The sequence below is a fragment of the Phyllostomus hastatus genome, unplaced genomic scaffold (genome assembly GCF_019186645.2).
Source record: "Phyllostomus hastatus isolate PE091 unplaced genomic scaffold, TTU_PhHast_1.1 phas_contig_98, whole genome shotgun sequence".
NCBI lineage: Eukaryota > Metazoa > Chordata > Mammalia > Chiroptera > Phyllostomidae > Phyllostomus > Phyllostomus hastatus.
The window spans coordinates 5,689,906-5,704,333 of record NW_025333999.1 but is presented as its reverse complement, the minus strand read 5'-3'; the positions used below and the strand labels follow the sequence as shown (position 1 = coordinate 5,704,333).

The following is a 14,428-nucleotide window of genomic DNA, read 5'->3' as shown; positions in this document are numbered from 1 at the left end:
CTCTGTGGAACTGAGTGAGGGTCTTGTGCCCTGGCTGCTGGGAACCCATTGAGGCTGAACTGGGTCAGCATCTTCTTAAATGTCCTGTGGGTAAGTGGATGTCCACTCAGTTGGAATAGACAGCAGTGCCCCATTTCTCAGATTCACAGGACATCTGAGGACCGGGCAAGACCGCTGCATCTGCTTTGTTTCCAGTCCGCAGGCTTTGATGTCTGCCCAGGCCTGACTGCTGAACCACAAAACCTCACCCATATGGCCCTTCCTGCAAGAAGTCATCTCGAGCCTTCCTGGCTGTTAAGACTGCTGTCAGACCCCCCATTATTGCTGTCACGCTGGGCCCAGGGTCACCTTCCCTGAGAGCAGGGGCTCCGTGAGGGCAGGCCCAGGGACCGAGGCCTCTGTGCCCACAGTCTGCTTCCCTGATTGTCCCTGTCCCTTGTGGCTCCCCTGAAAGGCCAAGACTCAAAGAGGTCACCAGCACATGGCCCCATGGGGAGCCTGGCACAACCAGTGTCCCACCCACCTAAGCCCCAGGCCAGGTGTGTGAACTGTGCCCACACAGTGCCCGGTGCCAATCACGGTTCAGCTTGCAATGCCCAGAAGTGGAAAATCACAGGGACCCATTTAACTGGCTGGTGTCAGGGCGTTCTGTAGGCGACCTGCGTCTGCCCCCTTCAGGTGGCCCCCAGCATCGCATCACGTGAATTTTCCAGGAGGCTTACTCTGGCAAGACTCTGCGGTCCTTTGTCTCCTTTACTGAACCTCTGGGAACACTTGGCCCCTCACCTTCCCACAGAAAGGGCCACTTGAGGAAGAGAGGGAGCGCAGGATTCATACTCGCCCCGAGACCCTGGACAAAACTGTGTCTTGGAACCTTGACTTTTTTTCCCTCTGGAAAATGGAAGAACAATTTTTCAGTGACAACCAAGTGTTAAGTAGCTCTACATAGAATATATTTAAGAAATGTTTATTCCACTGGGATTGGAAAGCAGCACCTGCTTCCAGGGGTTAGGGTTGGGAGTCTGGGAGAAGGTCCTGGGAAGAATTTCTTGAGTAGGGGTCGTCAGAGCTAAGTGCCTCAAAGGCTGAGGCATTTGCAATCAGGGAAAGCTACCCTATGCGGGCGAAAGAGCAAGAGCTAAGGCTAGGAGGTAGAAAGAGAAGCGAGGGTGAGGTGGGACCCCCCACCCCAGGGTGTCCCCTCCGTCTGTCTGCCAGGTAGCTCAGAAGTACACAGAGCCCTCGCTGTCTCCTCGGTTGTCGAATTTCTGGATCTGCGCCTTGAGGTGCCTTAGTTTGTCCTTCAGGTAGAGGCAGCGAGCCTGTTTGTCCAGAAAGATGGGGTCCTGGGTAGGGTGAGAGCCAGGGAAGTCCTTGTGGCAGTCTGGCCTATGGCCCTCAAGCTGCTTGACCCTTGGTTTTTCCTCTCTGAGCCTCAGTTTTCCTTCTGTGAAACTGGGCACTTATGGGAGTGTCAGGGGTGCAAAGGCCAGGCTGTGAGAGTCAGAAGACCATGACTCACCGTCCGCTTCTTCTCAAATTCCCTCCAGACATTAGCAGCTACTTGAGCCTCCTTCTACAAGGGAAGAAAAGGAGGGACTCAGGGAGTGCTGGACCCAAGGAGAAATGGGGAAACTGAGGCTTAGAGAGACACGGTGACCCATCTAGGGAGGACCTTAAGGGCTGACGTTGGCTCATGTGTGGTGGTGCCCACCTAGTCTGGAGGAGGAAGAATTTGGAGATGGGGACCCAGTGGGTGTGCTGGAGGTCAGGGTATGGCCACCTGGAAGGGCTGTGGGGCAGGGGCTTCCAGCTGGTTGCTGACCTGGCTTCGGGGAAGGGGCAGTGAGGTCAGCAGGGCCTTCAGCTGCTGGAGCTTTTTCTGTGCAGAGCCCAGCTGCTCCCGGAGTTCCAAGAACTCTGCATACTGGTCCTGAAACACAGCAGCGTAGCAGCTCCGCTCCCTCTCACTGGTCACTGCTGGGTACTTACTGTGGGGAGGGGGCGGTGTTGAGAGCAGGACAGAGTGTGAGTGTGAGGAACCCCTGCCTTTCCCCCAATAGCTGCAATCTGTTTTTCTTAACTCATGCTGGGCACCCTGCTCAAAATGCCCTTTTTTTCTTACCAATTGGTCAACTCTTATTCACTTGTCAAAGCCCCAGACTCAGTGCCCTTTTCCTGTCCCCAGGCCTCAGCAACCACATGGGGGACACTTACAGCACATAGTCAGGCACTGGGTAGGGCCTAGACATATGCCCCTCAGGGATGGATCCAAAAGGCTTCTTGGTGCCCAGGAGGGCCTGGGAGGGCAGTTCATCTTCAAATACAATCTTCTTGGGCCTTGCCCTGTGAGCTCCTGGCTGCGGTTGGCGCACGGAGCGGGGACCGCTGGTTTCAAGGCCTCGAGGCACCAGATGCTGCAGAGGCCGCAGGAATCAATTTGGAGTTAATGAGGGTGTCGGGAAGCAGCCGGGATCTTTTAAACTGCGGGGAATGAATCCTCTGCCTAGGCTCTCCTCCCGTTCACACTCACCGGGGGCCCTGGACCAGGAGGGCGGATCTGTAGGTGCCCCCGGGAGCCGTGGGTTTGGTGGGGGACCCGGGTGGGCATCGACCTTGGGGAGGGGCCACTCGGGCGTCCCGGGGCAGACCGGCGGATCCTGCGGGGGCCGTCGTCGTGGCCCGCGCGTGGCGGGGGTGGTCGGCGGGCGGCCTGTGGACACGGAAGAAGTACGTACCTGAAGGAGGGCACCGCGGGTGGACGCGCGGAGTGGCGAACCTGGTAACAGCCAACTCTGCAGTCACGGCGCGTTCCACAGCCCCGCTCATTTTGTACAGACACACATGACTGGTCCTTAAAGCACTCTGCTGCCTAACCCGGAAAGGCCTATGCAAATGACCGTGACGCCGGCTGGCTTCTCAGGCCTGGCTCGCGTTAACCCCCGCGCAGACGCAACCTCGCCCGCTGAGGCTCGATAAGTCCACAGAATACCACCCCTGAGAGGTCCCCGGGGATCCCCTCCCGGGCTACGCGCCGCACGGACCGCTCGCGCCCGGGGTCACCTGTCCCAGGGTCCGGGGCTCCGAGCCTGGGTCTACTCAGCGTAGCTCGAGTCCTAGTTGTACCTTAACAGCAGGCTGGACCCATCCGGTGGGGTGGTTCGACAAGGCGGGGGCGGAGCTGAGGGGAGGAGCAGGGCGGGGCCTGGCTACGGGGGAAGTGGACTCACATCCCTGACACCAAGGTTCGAATCCAACCAAGACCCCGACTTGCTGTCTGTCTGGGGCTGATGATTCGCCCTCTCTGAGCCTCAGTTTATTTGTTGGAAAACCGGTGGTTTTGGAGAACTTGCACTTATCTATTTACAAGAAAATTCCTCTAAATAACCAGATGTATGTTTAGAAAATTCAAACAATAGAAAGATGCCTAGAGAAAAAATGAATTTCTCATGCTCCCTTGTCTCCAGAAGCAGCATTTAATTATGTCTCCTTCTGGAGAGATCCTATTTCAATGACAAATATATTTTCCTCACTACAGACAATACTGCAAAAATATCCACGTGCAAATTTCTTTGGTCACACATGTGAGGATTATCTATGAGATAACCCCCCTAGAAGTGGAACTGCTCCAGCAAAGGGACTTATCTATGCATTTAAATATGGAAACACACTGTTCAGTTGCTCTTTGGTGAGGCTGTGCTGCTGCTGATCCGTTCAGCAGTGAAACACTGGTTTTCCCAAAACCTCGGCAACCCCGATTTTCCACAAATGCATTTTCTGTTTTAGATCTTGTTTAACCTGCTGAGTGAAAAAATTTAGAAACCATTTTCATTTCCTTTCCTGTTATTTCCTGCAAATCTCTCGTCTTGATTTTCAGCAGCTCTTCCTGTATCCAGGCAGTTAGTTTAACCAGGTAGTGTATCTACTTTATTATTATACATGAAATCTTTCAATGTATTTCAAATGTTTTGCATATGGGAAACTAATTTAAATATTCATTAAGTCCCTTGCTAGTTTATTGAATTCTCTCACTGAAATAGCTTTTTATGTATATTTAAAAATATTTATTTTTTAGAAAGGGGAAGGGAGGGAGGAAGAGGAAGAGAAACACTGATGTGAGATGGATCAGTTGCCTCTTGCACATGCCCCAGCTGGGGACCAGGCCTGCAACCCAGGCATGTGCCCTGACCAGGAATCAAACCAGTGACCTTTCTCTCTGTGGGAAGACACCCAGCCGACAGCCATGATGGCCAGGGCAAAGTAACTTTTTTTTTTTATAATTTATTTCTTTTTTAAAAGATTTTATTTATTTATTTTTAGAGAGGGAAAGGAGGGAGATAGAGATAGAGAGAGAGAGAGAGAGAAACATCAATGTGCGGTTGCTGGGGGTTATGGCCTGCAACCCAGGCATGTACCCTGGCTGGGAATCGAACCTGGGACACTTTGGTTCCCAGCCCGTGCTCAGTTCACTGAGCTACGCCAGCCAGGGCGCAAAGTAACTTTTTAAGATGGTGACAGAGACTCTGGCTTGGGATGGTGAACACACACTACAATATACAGATGATGTACTATAGAATTGTGGCCCTGAAACCTATACAATTTTATTAAGCAATGTCACCCCAATAAACTCAATAAAAAGTAAATTCAAAATAAAGAAAATAGCTTTTTAGTTTGTTTGGGTCTTTCACACAGTCATATCACCTGCAAATATATTTTCAGTCTCATGTATCTACTTGTCCAACTGCACTGGCCGACACTCCAGACAATGTGAAATCACTGGGGGAGGTGGGTGGGCCACGGGTGCCCCAGCTCCTCATGTTGATGGTAGAACTTTCAGTGTTTGTCCATTAACCTCACTGCTGCCTTTGGCTTGAGGCTTTTCAGTTAAATGAGGGAAAAACCCCATCTCTTCCTCATTTAGTATTAAGTCTTTGAGTAACAGATCTCTGTAAACTATTCAGCAACAGTACAAAGTACCATTTCACCCTGTGTACTCTATGGTTTTTTTTTTCCTGATGCATTCATGTGGCTATTAACAGACTCCTTTAACACTGAACCACTCCTGGGTCACAGGCATGAGCCTCCTTTCTATGATCTATTTTTACAAAATTGTCACTAGAGCTTCTAAAAGCTCTACCTGGTGGCTTTGTACCCGCGTTGGTGCAGATCCACATGGGCACCTTCATGCGTGTCCCACAGTGCCTGCTCCTGCTCCCAGGGTCTGAAACAAACATTTCCTGTGCACCTGTCCCCCCTCCTTCACTGAGCTGCCCTGGTTACTACCCGCCCAGGCTTTGCCCCCAGAGTCTGAAGTGAGGGCGGGCAGATGCCAGGACCCACTGTTACCCTGGACTCCCACTCATGACCCCTTCCAGGGTCCCATCACCAGTGCCCTCCAGTTCTCGTCTGGAATGATCAGACTATGGCCTGAGCAGGGCAGGGACTCCACCAAAACCTCCCAGGTTTGCTGAGTGACTGTGTGAAGCATCTGCAATGTCCTGAGAGCTTAGGCTGTGCCGTGCACTGCCACTAAATCACCACCTCCAACGACAAGGAAGGCCCAGCACCGATGCCCCTTCTCCAGGCTGACCGTCAGACAAGGCCCCATTTCTCCCCCACCCTCCAGGCCTCACTCACCCTGACTCCACAGGGCTGAGGCACTGTGTTTGGCTCTGACTCTAGCAGACTGGGGTCTCCCAGGGCTTCTAGAGGCCCTGCCTTGTCTGGTATGAGGCAGGTACCAAAGGAAAGTGGGGTCACCACTCCTGCCCCTAGTTTGATCTTCCTCCCCTGCACATTCAGTCTTTGCAGCTCCCTGGGGCCTCCAAGGGCCTTGCCATCTTGTCCACCCCAAAAGGTACCTCTGGGTAGGGGTGAAGGGCAGATAGAGGACAGATGGGGTGGGCTGGGACAGGTCTTTATTTGAGTTTGGGCATGATACGGATGAAGAGGATCATGCTGATGAAAATGAAGCAGACAATGATAAGCATGGCCCAAAGCAGCCAGTTGACTGATTTCTGTGCATGCTGCTCCAGTCGCTCTGATTCTGTCTTTAGCTTCTCCAGGTTCTGGTCAGCCATCTTGAGTGAGTGCGACAGGGTCTAGGGGTGAGGTGGGTGAGTAATGACAAGACTGGCATCCAGTGTGGCCTCTATCCTGCCACCTTGGGGCAACTCAGCACCTCTTGGCCCTTGCTGGCGCTGTTTCCTCTGCTGGACATGCCAGTTTTGCCTTCCACTAAACTATTTATCCAGCCAAGTCCCAGCCCTGATGCCCCTCTACTGGGCAACCTTCTCTGATGCCCCAGGGCAGAAGCTACAGAGCTCTCATAGTCCCCGTACCTGGTTGTCTTTCTTGATGACAGTCTGGGCAGCCAGCGTGTTGGTCTTAAGGCTCCGGGCAAGGCCTAGCATTTCTTCTGCCAGCTTCTCCTGGATGTTCTGTTGTTGTTGCAGGACGAGGTCTAGCTCAGCGGCCGACTGCTTCTCATCCCCTGGCCTGGGCCCTGCCACCCCACTGACCTCACACATAAGTGGACAGGTGGACATGAGACAGGGTGGGGGAGGGGACGAGACAAACATGTTCCCAGGGAACCCAGAGGTTATGGCTGCAACCACTGCCGCACTTGGGGCTCAGTCTCCCCTTATTTGCTCTGGCTTCTGGGTAAAGGATTCCCAGAAGTGGTGTCTGATGGGTGATTTAGACACTCGTGGGGGCTCCTCAGTGGTCCAAGGTTTATCCAGCCCTCCTTCCCCCCAGTGCTGCCCAAGGGCTGAAGATACTCACGTCCTCTTCCTCAGATCCAGCTTCGGCTCTGGAAGAGGAACAGACCAAGCAGAAAGGAGGGAAGGGTTGATTTTGTGTTCCAGATTCTTGACCATTAATTACCTGGGATGGGTCTGCCACTCATAGGTCCTTTCCCAGCTGATCATGCCTCAAAGCTGTAGCTCCAAAGCCCTCTTGTCTGAGATGTTTTCCTTATCCTGGTCTGGGTTTCCTCTGGCCCCAGTTTCCTCCTTCCAGTTTCTTCTGAGGACCACATCCTCTGTCCCAACTGCCCCCTCCAGACATGACTTGGTGATGGACCCAGAGGAGGCACAAGGGAAGGGGAGCAGCAAGGACACATGTCATGTCCCAGGCAGCTGGGACTTGAGTCCTGTTCTGCTCAGGGCGACTCACCTCCTGCAGAATCCTGTAGGGAAAAGGACAGGCAGGAAATCATCCACCTTGTCATGCCCCCAAAACTGTCCTGTTTGCTCTCAGAACCCCTGCACCCTTAGTCAGGGCCCTGGGCTAGTCCTGCAACCTTTGAGCCTCAGTTTCCTCAGCTATAAGCTGGCAGTGTCAACAGCTCCTGTTTTGAATGGTTTAGCTGATCTATGTAAAGTGCTGAGAAAGGCACCTGTCATCCTATTTTACAGATGAAAAAATCTTGTCTATCTGCAGCAAGTGGAAAGCCAGGAGCCAAACTTGGCACTGGGCTAACTCTGTGGCTTAACTGGACAGGTGCCACTTTTGAAACAAACTCTTGTTCCTATAGCAAAGTCCTGGCCAGAATGCCCCCTCTGTTGGGAAGCCTTGTTTTTACAGCCAAAGGCAGAGGCCCCCTAGGGTCCCTGCTCCTGATAGTATTTGCTGTTTTTGGCCACCCCCAGGCACTGAACTCCTGTCCCAACTGAGGGGATCCCAAGGACCAGGGAGGGAGCCCTACCGTGCCTAGCAGCTCACTCCGCATCTCGCTGGTGTATCTCGCCCTGGACTGCAGATGGACCGTCTTGGTGGCAGGCACCCGCTCCCTTGCTGTGGTGGGCACACGGCCAGGGGCCAGCAACTGGTTGGCTAGTGCCTTCTCCGAGGACGAGGTCTGCAGAAGAAGGAAGAGGGGTCACCACCATAGGGTCTGGTCCTGGGGACTCAGGAGAGCCTGATGGGGGCTGAAGAAGCTGAGGAAAGAGGCTCCGGTGCTCACCAGCTTCTCTGCCTGTAGCATCCCCTTCAGAAAGTCAACCTTGCGGGAATATTCATTGATCACTTCAGGGACCGGCTTGCTAGATGGCGAAACGTAGAAAAAGAAAACCTGCCTGCTGTCTTTGGTTCAGGGAAGGGTCGCAGCAGGGACCAGAACCTAGGGATCCCGCACAGAACCTACCCCTTGGCCTGTATACTGCCCCCACACCCCGCCCAGGACTTGAAGCTCCTCTGGTCGCCTGCACTCACCTCGCGTGGGCTTTCAGGGCCTGCAGCATGTCCTCGAGGGCTCCCACGTACTGGGGAGGAAAAGTGGGCGTCAGCCGGGTATCCCATTCCCCCCTGCATCATGCACGAAGAAAGTAAGAACCAAAAGAGGGGTTGGGACTGGGGCAGAGGGGGATGGAAACGGGAGGGGCCAAAGTCAAGGAGGCACGGGCAGCTGAGCCCCGGGTACTAGGGCGGACGTGGCGGAGCCCACCGAAGGGACGTGGCCAGGGCGGATGGTGGGGCTGGGAAAACCGGCTGCTAGCCCCGGGCACCACCTCACGGAAGTCGAGGTCTACGCAGCAATGCAGGTTCTCTCACCTTCTCCAGACGCCACTCATCCGGGTCCCGCTTCTCTGCTGCCATCGCCTCGCAGCGGCACAGTAGCCGCACCAGATTCAATTCGAGCCTTGACGCGGCCATCATTAACCAGCGATACCCCACCCCTTCCGCCGGCGCCATCTTAAGGGAGGGCGGAAGTGCCCCCATTTGACCTCCTTCCGGGGGGGGCCGTACTCCTTTCTTTCGCTCTCCCGGCTTTAGGGCGGGAGTCAAGTCTCGGTTCAAGGAGAGGCCATCCTGTCCATGTTTACTTAGGGCCGAATTGCCTCTTTTCCTCGTGAGCACTTTAACCCTTCAAGAAGGGTTGAGAGGACCACGTCCTTTGGTGTCAGGCCCACGTGCAACGTGTACCCTATTCAAAATTCTTCCAACACACTCACTCCTGGCAGGGTGCTTTCCATATGAGCTCTTCCACACCCAGGCAGCCTTCCCTAATTTCCTTGGGGCAGGGACGGGGCTGGAGAGCTCATAATCGTGGACTTCGGAATTCATGGCCTGGGGGACCATTCAAACTTACGTGGTTATGAGCCTCTCGGCCCCAGCCCTGACTTTGACTCAACCCTCCCGCCTTTCCTTTGCGTTTTCTCCCTAGGGAAATGGGCAGAGGGAGTGTCTGCCTCTAGGGGGTGACAGGTTAGCCCTTGGAGCAAGAGATGGGGCTGCACCGCACCCAAGGCTCAGGGCCCAATGGAAAGAACCCACTGAACTCCCAGGGATGACCCTGCAATGCAACCCTTTGGTCTATCCAGCCCTCAGGTCATCTGCATGCCAACCCCGCCAGTGGGCCAGCTGCCCTCACAGGACACAATGGATGAGACTAAACCCAGGATGGGTAAAGGGAGGATCTAGAGGCAGACCTAGCAGGTTTTGAATCCCAGTCACACCAAAGTCACACATTTCATGTGACCTTGGACAAGGCCCCCTAAGTCTCCTGCAGGTGTAGTCTGTACTGTTCCCCACCTGCTGGCAAGTTCCAACTGGTTGCCCACCCTCATGGGCCCCCTCCTGCCAGCCAGTTCCCAGTTTGGGACTAGTTTGTAGCCTGGGAGCTTGTGGATGGGGAGGTTGCTCCTGGCCCTTTGAAGCCCCCCCGCCCCCCCGGGGGGAGGCTGGGTGCTAAAACAGGATGACAAGAGGCAGCTCTCAGGACAGCAGGCTCTTCTCACTGAATGCAGCTCCAAGAACTCCCTGCTACCTTTGGTTTCTGGATTGGTATGTGTGTGCCTCCACCAGGCCCAACTCCCTCTGGTGAAGAGTATGTGTGACATTCCAACCACAGTGTTTGCTGGAGGATTCAAGCAGGTCCTCCCAGAGGTGGTGACATGCTCCTCCAACCCAGAGCAGGTATCACAGGCAAACACCTCTCAGGCACTTTTTCTTTATTTCACATGGTTTGTAGGATGCCTCTAGTCCCAGACCAGGGGCCATCTGTCTAGGTGTCCAGAGAATGAGTGGAGCCTGAGAGAGGGAAGCCCCACTTTGGAAGATTCCCCAGGCTGTCACTGTGGGGACGTGCAAACCCTGGCCTTGCCCTCCTAGCCCATCAGCAGTCCTGAGTTCCTGTTCTGCCACATGGGGCAGGCAGTGCCAAGGGCGGCCTCCTCCATTCAGGGAACAGTAGAGAGAGTGATGGCCACATTTGAGTCTCTCTGGATGTGAGGTCTGTGGTGTCCCAGGTGGAGGCTGCCCCCCACCTCCTGTCCTCACTCCAGCCAACAGCCTGGATCGTCATGGAAGGCTCCACCGCTCCTCTGCGTGTGGGCCAGGTGGCTGCTGGCCAGGCCTGAGGATGAGTCCCAGACAGACTGGGGGCAGTTAGGTGCCCCAAGTGTCCAAATCCCTGGTCCAAGCCATCCTCAGTGCGGCCTGAGCCTCTGAGGTGAGGTGGCCAGGGCTTCGCTCTGAAGTCTGTGTCCAGGTTATAAAGGCGAGGCAGGGTGTTAATATAAAAGTTTGTACATACACATATAAAAAACAGTTTGGTCTTCTGTTAAGGCTGTTACAGTTCAAAGTTACGTAACCCAGGCACAAAGTAACAGTTAACTGTAAAACCGTATAAAAGGGAGGGGGAGAAGCCAGGCTGCCTGCCAGGATGTGGGGCTCTGGGCGGCACATCTGTGCAGCACTGGGGCTCAGCCCTGGCCGGCCTCTCTCTGTCTGGGCTCTGCACGGAGCCGGTGCCCACCTCACATTACTCTTGGAGCTTTTCATTCCAGATCCTTCTCGAACAGCTGACTGCTGGTCTGGAGCTCTGGCACAGGGCCATCCCAGATATTTGGACTCTGGCATTGCGGGACATCAGCCATTGGCCTGGCCCGAGGTGGGGGGCAGGCGGTAGGTTGGGGGGTCTGAGTATCTCCGCTTAGCCCCCGGGGGCCGGTCTTCCTTGTCCAGGGGCTCTGGAGCACCCTGCACGGGGGCATGTGCACCCAGCGTCATATACACAGAGTGTACCTGGTCCGGGCGGCGGGCAGGTGGCTCTCGGCGCCTCACTGGGACAACAGCCTCCTGGACACCTGGTGCCCGGCCAGGGAGGTAGGAGGGCAGGCCAGGTGGGAGCTTGATGTTGGCCGTGGGCATGATGGGGGTCCGCCGGGGGGTCTTCACTCTGACCGTCACGAAGGACGACGGCCTTCGTCTCGGAGGGGTGGCCACCTCGGGGAGGGGGCTTGGGGTGGGCACACTGGGGCAAGGGAGAGCAGGTGCAGGGGGTCCTTTTGAAAGACAGATGGCAGAGTTACTGAAGCTTCAGGGCCAGCAGACAGACCCTCACCCAGGGGCCTGCCGGGGGTGGACATGGGAGGAAAAAAGCAGACGCTACCTTAATACTGACCTTCCGAGGTCCCCCGCCCAGCCCGCTCTTCCAGCAGGCTCTCGGTGCTGGCTGACGTCTCTGAGTCTGGGTTCTCCTCGTCAGAGCCCCGAGGGTCCAGCTCTGGCAGCCGGTAGGTGATGTCTTCCCTGCAGGCGAGAGAGGTCACATGTCCAAGGCTATTCCCATGGAGAAAGACCCTATGTAAAGTGCCAAGATGCTGGGGGACAGAGCAGGCCATCTGGGTCCTGGGTGGGACTCCCTGTACCCAGAATCACACATCCCCCAAAGCATTCCCGGCCCAAAATGCCCCTGACCCTGCAAAGCTCACAGGAAGGTGTCAGGCTGCTGGGCAAAGCCTGGCATCTGGCCTGGTACTGAGCAAGTGGGGAGCAATTGGGGAGAAATCCTGCCTCAGGATTTCTGCATGTGTGTGCTGTTCCTGCTGCCTGGAGCACCCTTCTCTGTAGGACTAGGGTGGCCAGGAGCCCTGGGCCACATCTGTTCTCCTGGCATAATTTTACTTTTATTTTATTTTTTTATTTTTAAAGATTTTATTTTTTTTAGAGAGAGGGGGAGAAAACCACCGATGTGCACAAGACACATCCATTAGTTGCCTCTTGCATGCCCCCCAAATGGGGAAGTGGCCCATCTCCCAGGCATGTACCCTGACTGGGAATTGAACCGGCAGCCTTTTGGTTCGCAGGTTAACGCTCAATCCACTATGCCATACCAGCCAGGGCCTGGTGTAATTTTGAAGTAATAGCCTCTTTCATACTTACACCTCGAATGATCACAAATTAGTCGGTCACCCTAGCTAAGGCCACCTTCAACACAAAGTTTGAACATCACCTCTGTGGGGCACCACAGTTCCCTGTGGTCAAGCATGAGGTTTAAACAGAGCCCCAGACTGGCTGTGGTTTAGAACAGCAGCCCTCCATGCAATGGGCACTGGACAGCGGAACTGAGCCTTGCCCACTGGCCCCCAATGGCTAGGTTCTCTATTCACAGTGGAGGGACTAGTGGATGGGGGCTGGGTGGTACAGACGAGGCCAGGGGATGGAGGAACACTTGCTTCTCTTCCTTGATGGACTGGATCCGCTCGATGAGAATCTCCTTTTCCCGGTCCTCATCTTGGCCGGCTGTCTCCTCCTCTGGCAGCACCCCCAGCTCCTCTGGACCGCCGCTGCTTCCCCGGGCCACGGGGCTCTTGTTCTGCAACAGAGAAGCGGCAGGTCTGGCTGGCCCCTTCAGGCGGATGGAGTCAGTGCTGGTGGGTGGAGAGAATGTGGCATCACAGCGCTGGGGGTGGTTAGTTCTGCTGTGGACAGCTGGGCTTAGTGAGGCTTCATCAGGGACAACTCGGGGACCCAGTGGCCCAGGCACAGCTGGTTAGTTGTCCTCAGCACAGGTAGTCAGCAGGAAACAGGCCTCCCTCAGCATGCACTTCCAGAGGTTAGGACATGCTGGGCCTATCCTACTAGGGCCCTGGCGGCAGTGGGAAACCCCAGCATGCACTGCACTGAAGACATGCAGGGTGGGCCCTCTGATGGCGTACATACCAGAACCCCCTCATAGGGAGATGAAAACCCCAGTTTGAGAGGCCATGGCTGGGGGAGAGATGAAGAGAGGGGGACCATGACTAAGACACTGGTTGTGTCATGGGTACTGAGCTACATCTGACCATGGGGACAAGCACGTGGCCCTCCCATTGGAGCCCAGGACCCAGCCTCTTAAGTCTCCCTTAACCCCCACTCTGGGCCACTTCTGTGGGATCGGTCCCCCATGGGCAGGGTCCAAGTCAGCAAGGACCGGGGCTGGAGAATGAAACACCACCATGTGGGTGACAGGTTTCCCATTGCCCTGAGAGAGGCAGTTGGCATGACAGAGAGGGCAGCGGTCATTTGGTTGAGGCAGGAATTGGCCCCTTACCAGGCTGCCTGTGGCTGGGGTTATGCCTGGTAAGGGAAATAAGACCCTGTCCTGACACCCAAGCCCTGTCACTCAAGCCCCGCTCACAGAGCCACTCCCACCCAGGTGTCTTCCAGCCCCACCCTGCAACGTGCGCTCACAGTGTTCTGTCTCAGGAGCGAGAGCCTGCGGAAGGCGATGCTCTCAGCGGCCTCCAGCTGGCTGATCTCCTCCATCTTCACCTTATACTTCCGCATCTGTTCCTTGATCAGCATCTCCACACACCTGTGAAGGCCCATCGAGAGGGCGACTCACTTAGGGAGTCCAGAGATGGCCAGCCAGGGGACCTGGTATCCAGCGAGGTGCTGACTGGAGATGGCACTGTGGCCAAGGCAGAGACCCATCCAGAGACCAGGCAGCACCAGTGACGTGGCTGTAGCTACCATCTTGACCCTAGCTCACTTGCTGTGTGACCTTGGATAACTCACTCCACCTCTCTGAGCCTGAGTTCCCATCTCAACAAGCCTCCTTATTTGAAGGAGAAAGTATGCAGGAGGTTGGAGTAACTCATTCCTCAGCCACCTTGTAGGGTGGGGACTATCTCATTTCACAAAGGAGTATGAAGTGCAGGGAGGCTGGGCGACTTGTCCTAAGGGCTGCAGGCAGCTGGACCCAAGGGCTCTAGAATGTGCACTCTAACCAGCAGCTCATCTGCTCAGGAGTCAGGGCCAGCCTGAGCAGTCAGTACTGGGGGCGGGGGCGCTTAGCCTGGAGAGATCAGTACGGGAGGGACTCCACCCGGAGAATTCAGCATGGAAGAACTCAGCCGGGATGGAGAAGCAGTCACAGCTCAATCTCCCCATCACCACCAGCACTTAAGAAAGCAAGAAGCAAAGGGTCTGCTGGAAGAGGCTGGAAGCAAGTCTGTCAGGCCAGGCCAGGCTCCTCTCCTGGCTGCCTAACTGTCACTGTCCATTAACTGTGACAAGTGTGGCCTGGGGGCTGTACTGCCAGGCCATCTCAGTGTGTTCTGCCTCGTGAAAACCACCTGTAGAAACAGGTTCTTGTTTTCTCGTCACCTAAACAATGTCCTCTTAGTGACTGACGTCTGCCGACCTGAGGTTTTCT

General features: G+C 55.2%; 3 protein-coding genes across 12 annotated transcripts in view; all 3 read right to left on the bottom strand.

The window, feature by feature from the left end:
- Positions 1 to 931: 931 nt before the first annotated feature.
- OCEL1 (occludin/ELL domain containing 1) lies at positions 932 to 5,186 on the bottom strand. Its single transcript, XM_045853627.1, has 7 exons — positions 5,138 to 5,186; positions 3,064 to 3,095; positions 2,534 to 2,713; positions 2,218 to 2,417; positions 1,826 to 1,991; positions 1,523 to 1,576; positions 932 to 1,346 (listed from the first exon to the last, which is right to left on the bottom strand). The coding sequence occupies exons 1-7, from the start codon at positions 5,184 to 5,186 to the stop codon at positions 1,224 to 1,226; spliced, it is 804 nt and encodes a 267-aa protein (XP_045709583.1). The 3' UTR covers positions 932 to 1,223.
- Positions 5,187 to 5,901: 715 nt separating this feature from the next.
- USE1 (unconventional SNARE in the ER 1) lies at positions 5,902 to 8,717 on the bottom strand. The gene is made up of 8 exons (XM_045853668.1): positions 8,557 to 8,717; positions 8,218 to 8,267; positions 7,970 to 8,048; positions 7,712 to 7,864; positions 7,180 to 7,192; positions 6,787 to 6,814; positions 6,342 to 6,516; positions 5,902 to 6,101 (listed from the first exon to the last, which is right to left on the bottom strand). The coding sequence occupies exons 1-8, from the start codon at positions 8,695 to 8,697 to the stop codon at positions 5,919 to 5,921; spliced, it is 822 nt and encodes a 273-aa protein (XP_045709624.1). The 5' UTR covers positions 8,698 to 8,717; the 3' UTR covers positions 5,902 to 5,918.
- A 1,224-nt stretch (positions 8,718 to 9,941) lies between these two features.
- The window catches only part of MYO9B (myosin IXB), an 82,564-nt gene continuing 78,077 nt past the window's right edge, over positions 9,942 to 14,428 (bottom strand). For 7 of the 10 annotated variants that reach the window (XM_045853657.1, XM_045853663.1, XM_045853661.1 and 4 more), the window contains 5 exons: positions 13,462 to 13,585; positions 12,952 to 12,999; positions 12,465 to 12,604; positions 11,411 to 11,538; positions 9,942 to 11,291 (listed from right to left, as the gene is read on the bottom strand). In XM_045853657.1, coding sequence (XP_045709613.1) covers positions 10,876 to 11,291; positions 11,411 to 11,538; positions 12,465 to 12,604; positions 12,952 to 12,999; positions 13,462 to 13,585 — 856 coding nt within the window. In that variant the 3' untranslated portion in view covers positions 9,942 to 10,875. Of the gene's footprint in view, positions 11,292 to 11,398; positions 11,539 to 12,464; positions 12,605 to 12,951; positions 13,000 to 13,461; positions 13,586 to 14,428 lie in introns of all 10 variants that reach the window. The other 3 variants (XM_045853666.1, XM_045853667.1, XM_045853660.1) reach the window with 2 other exon arrangements.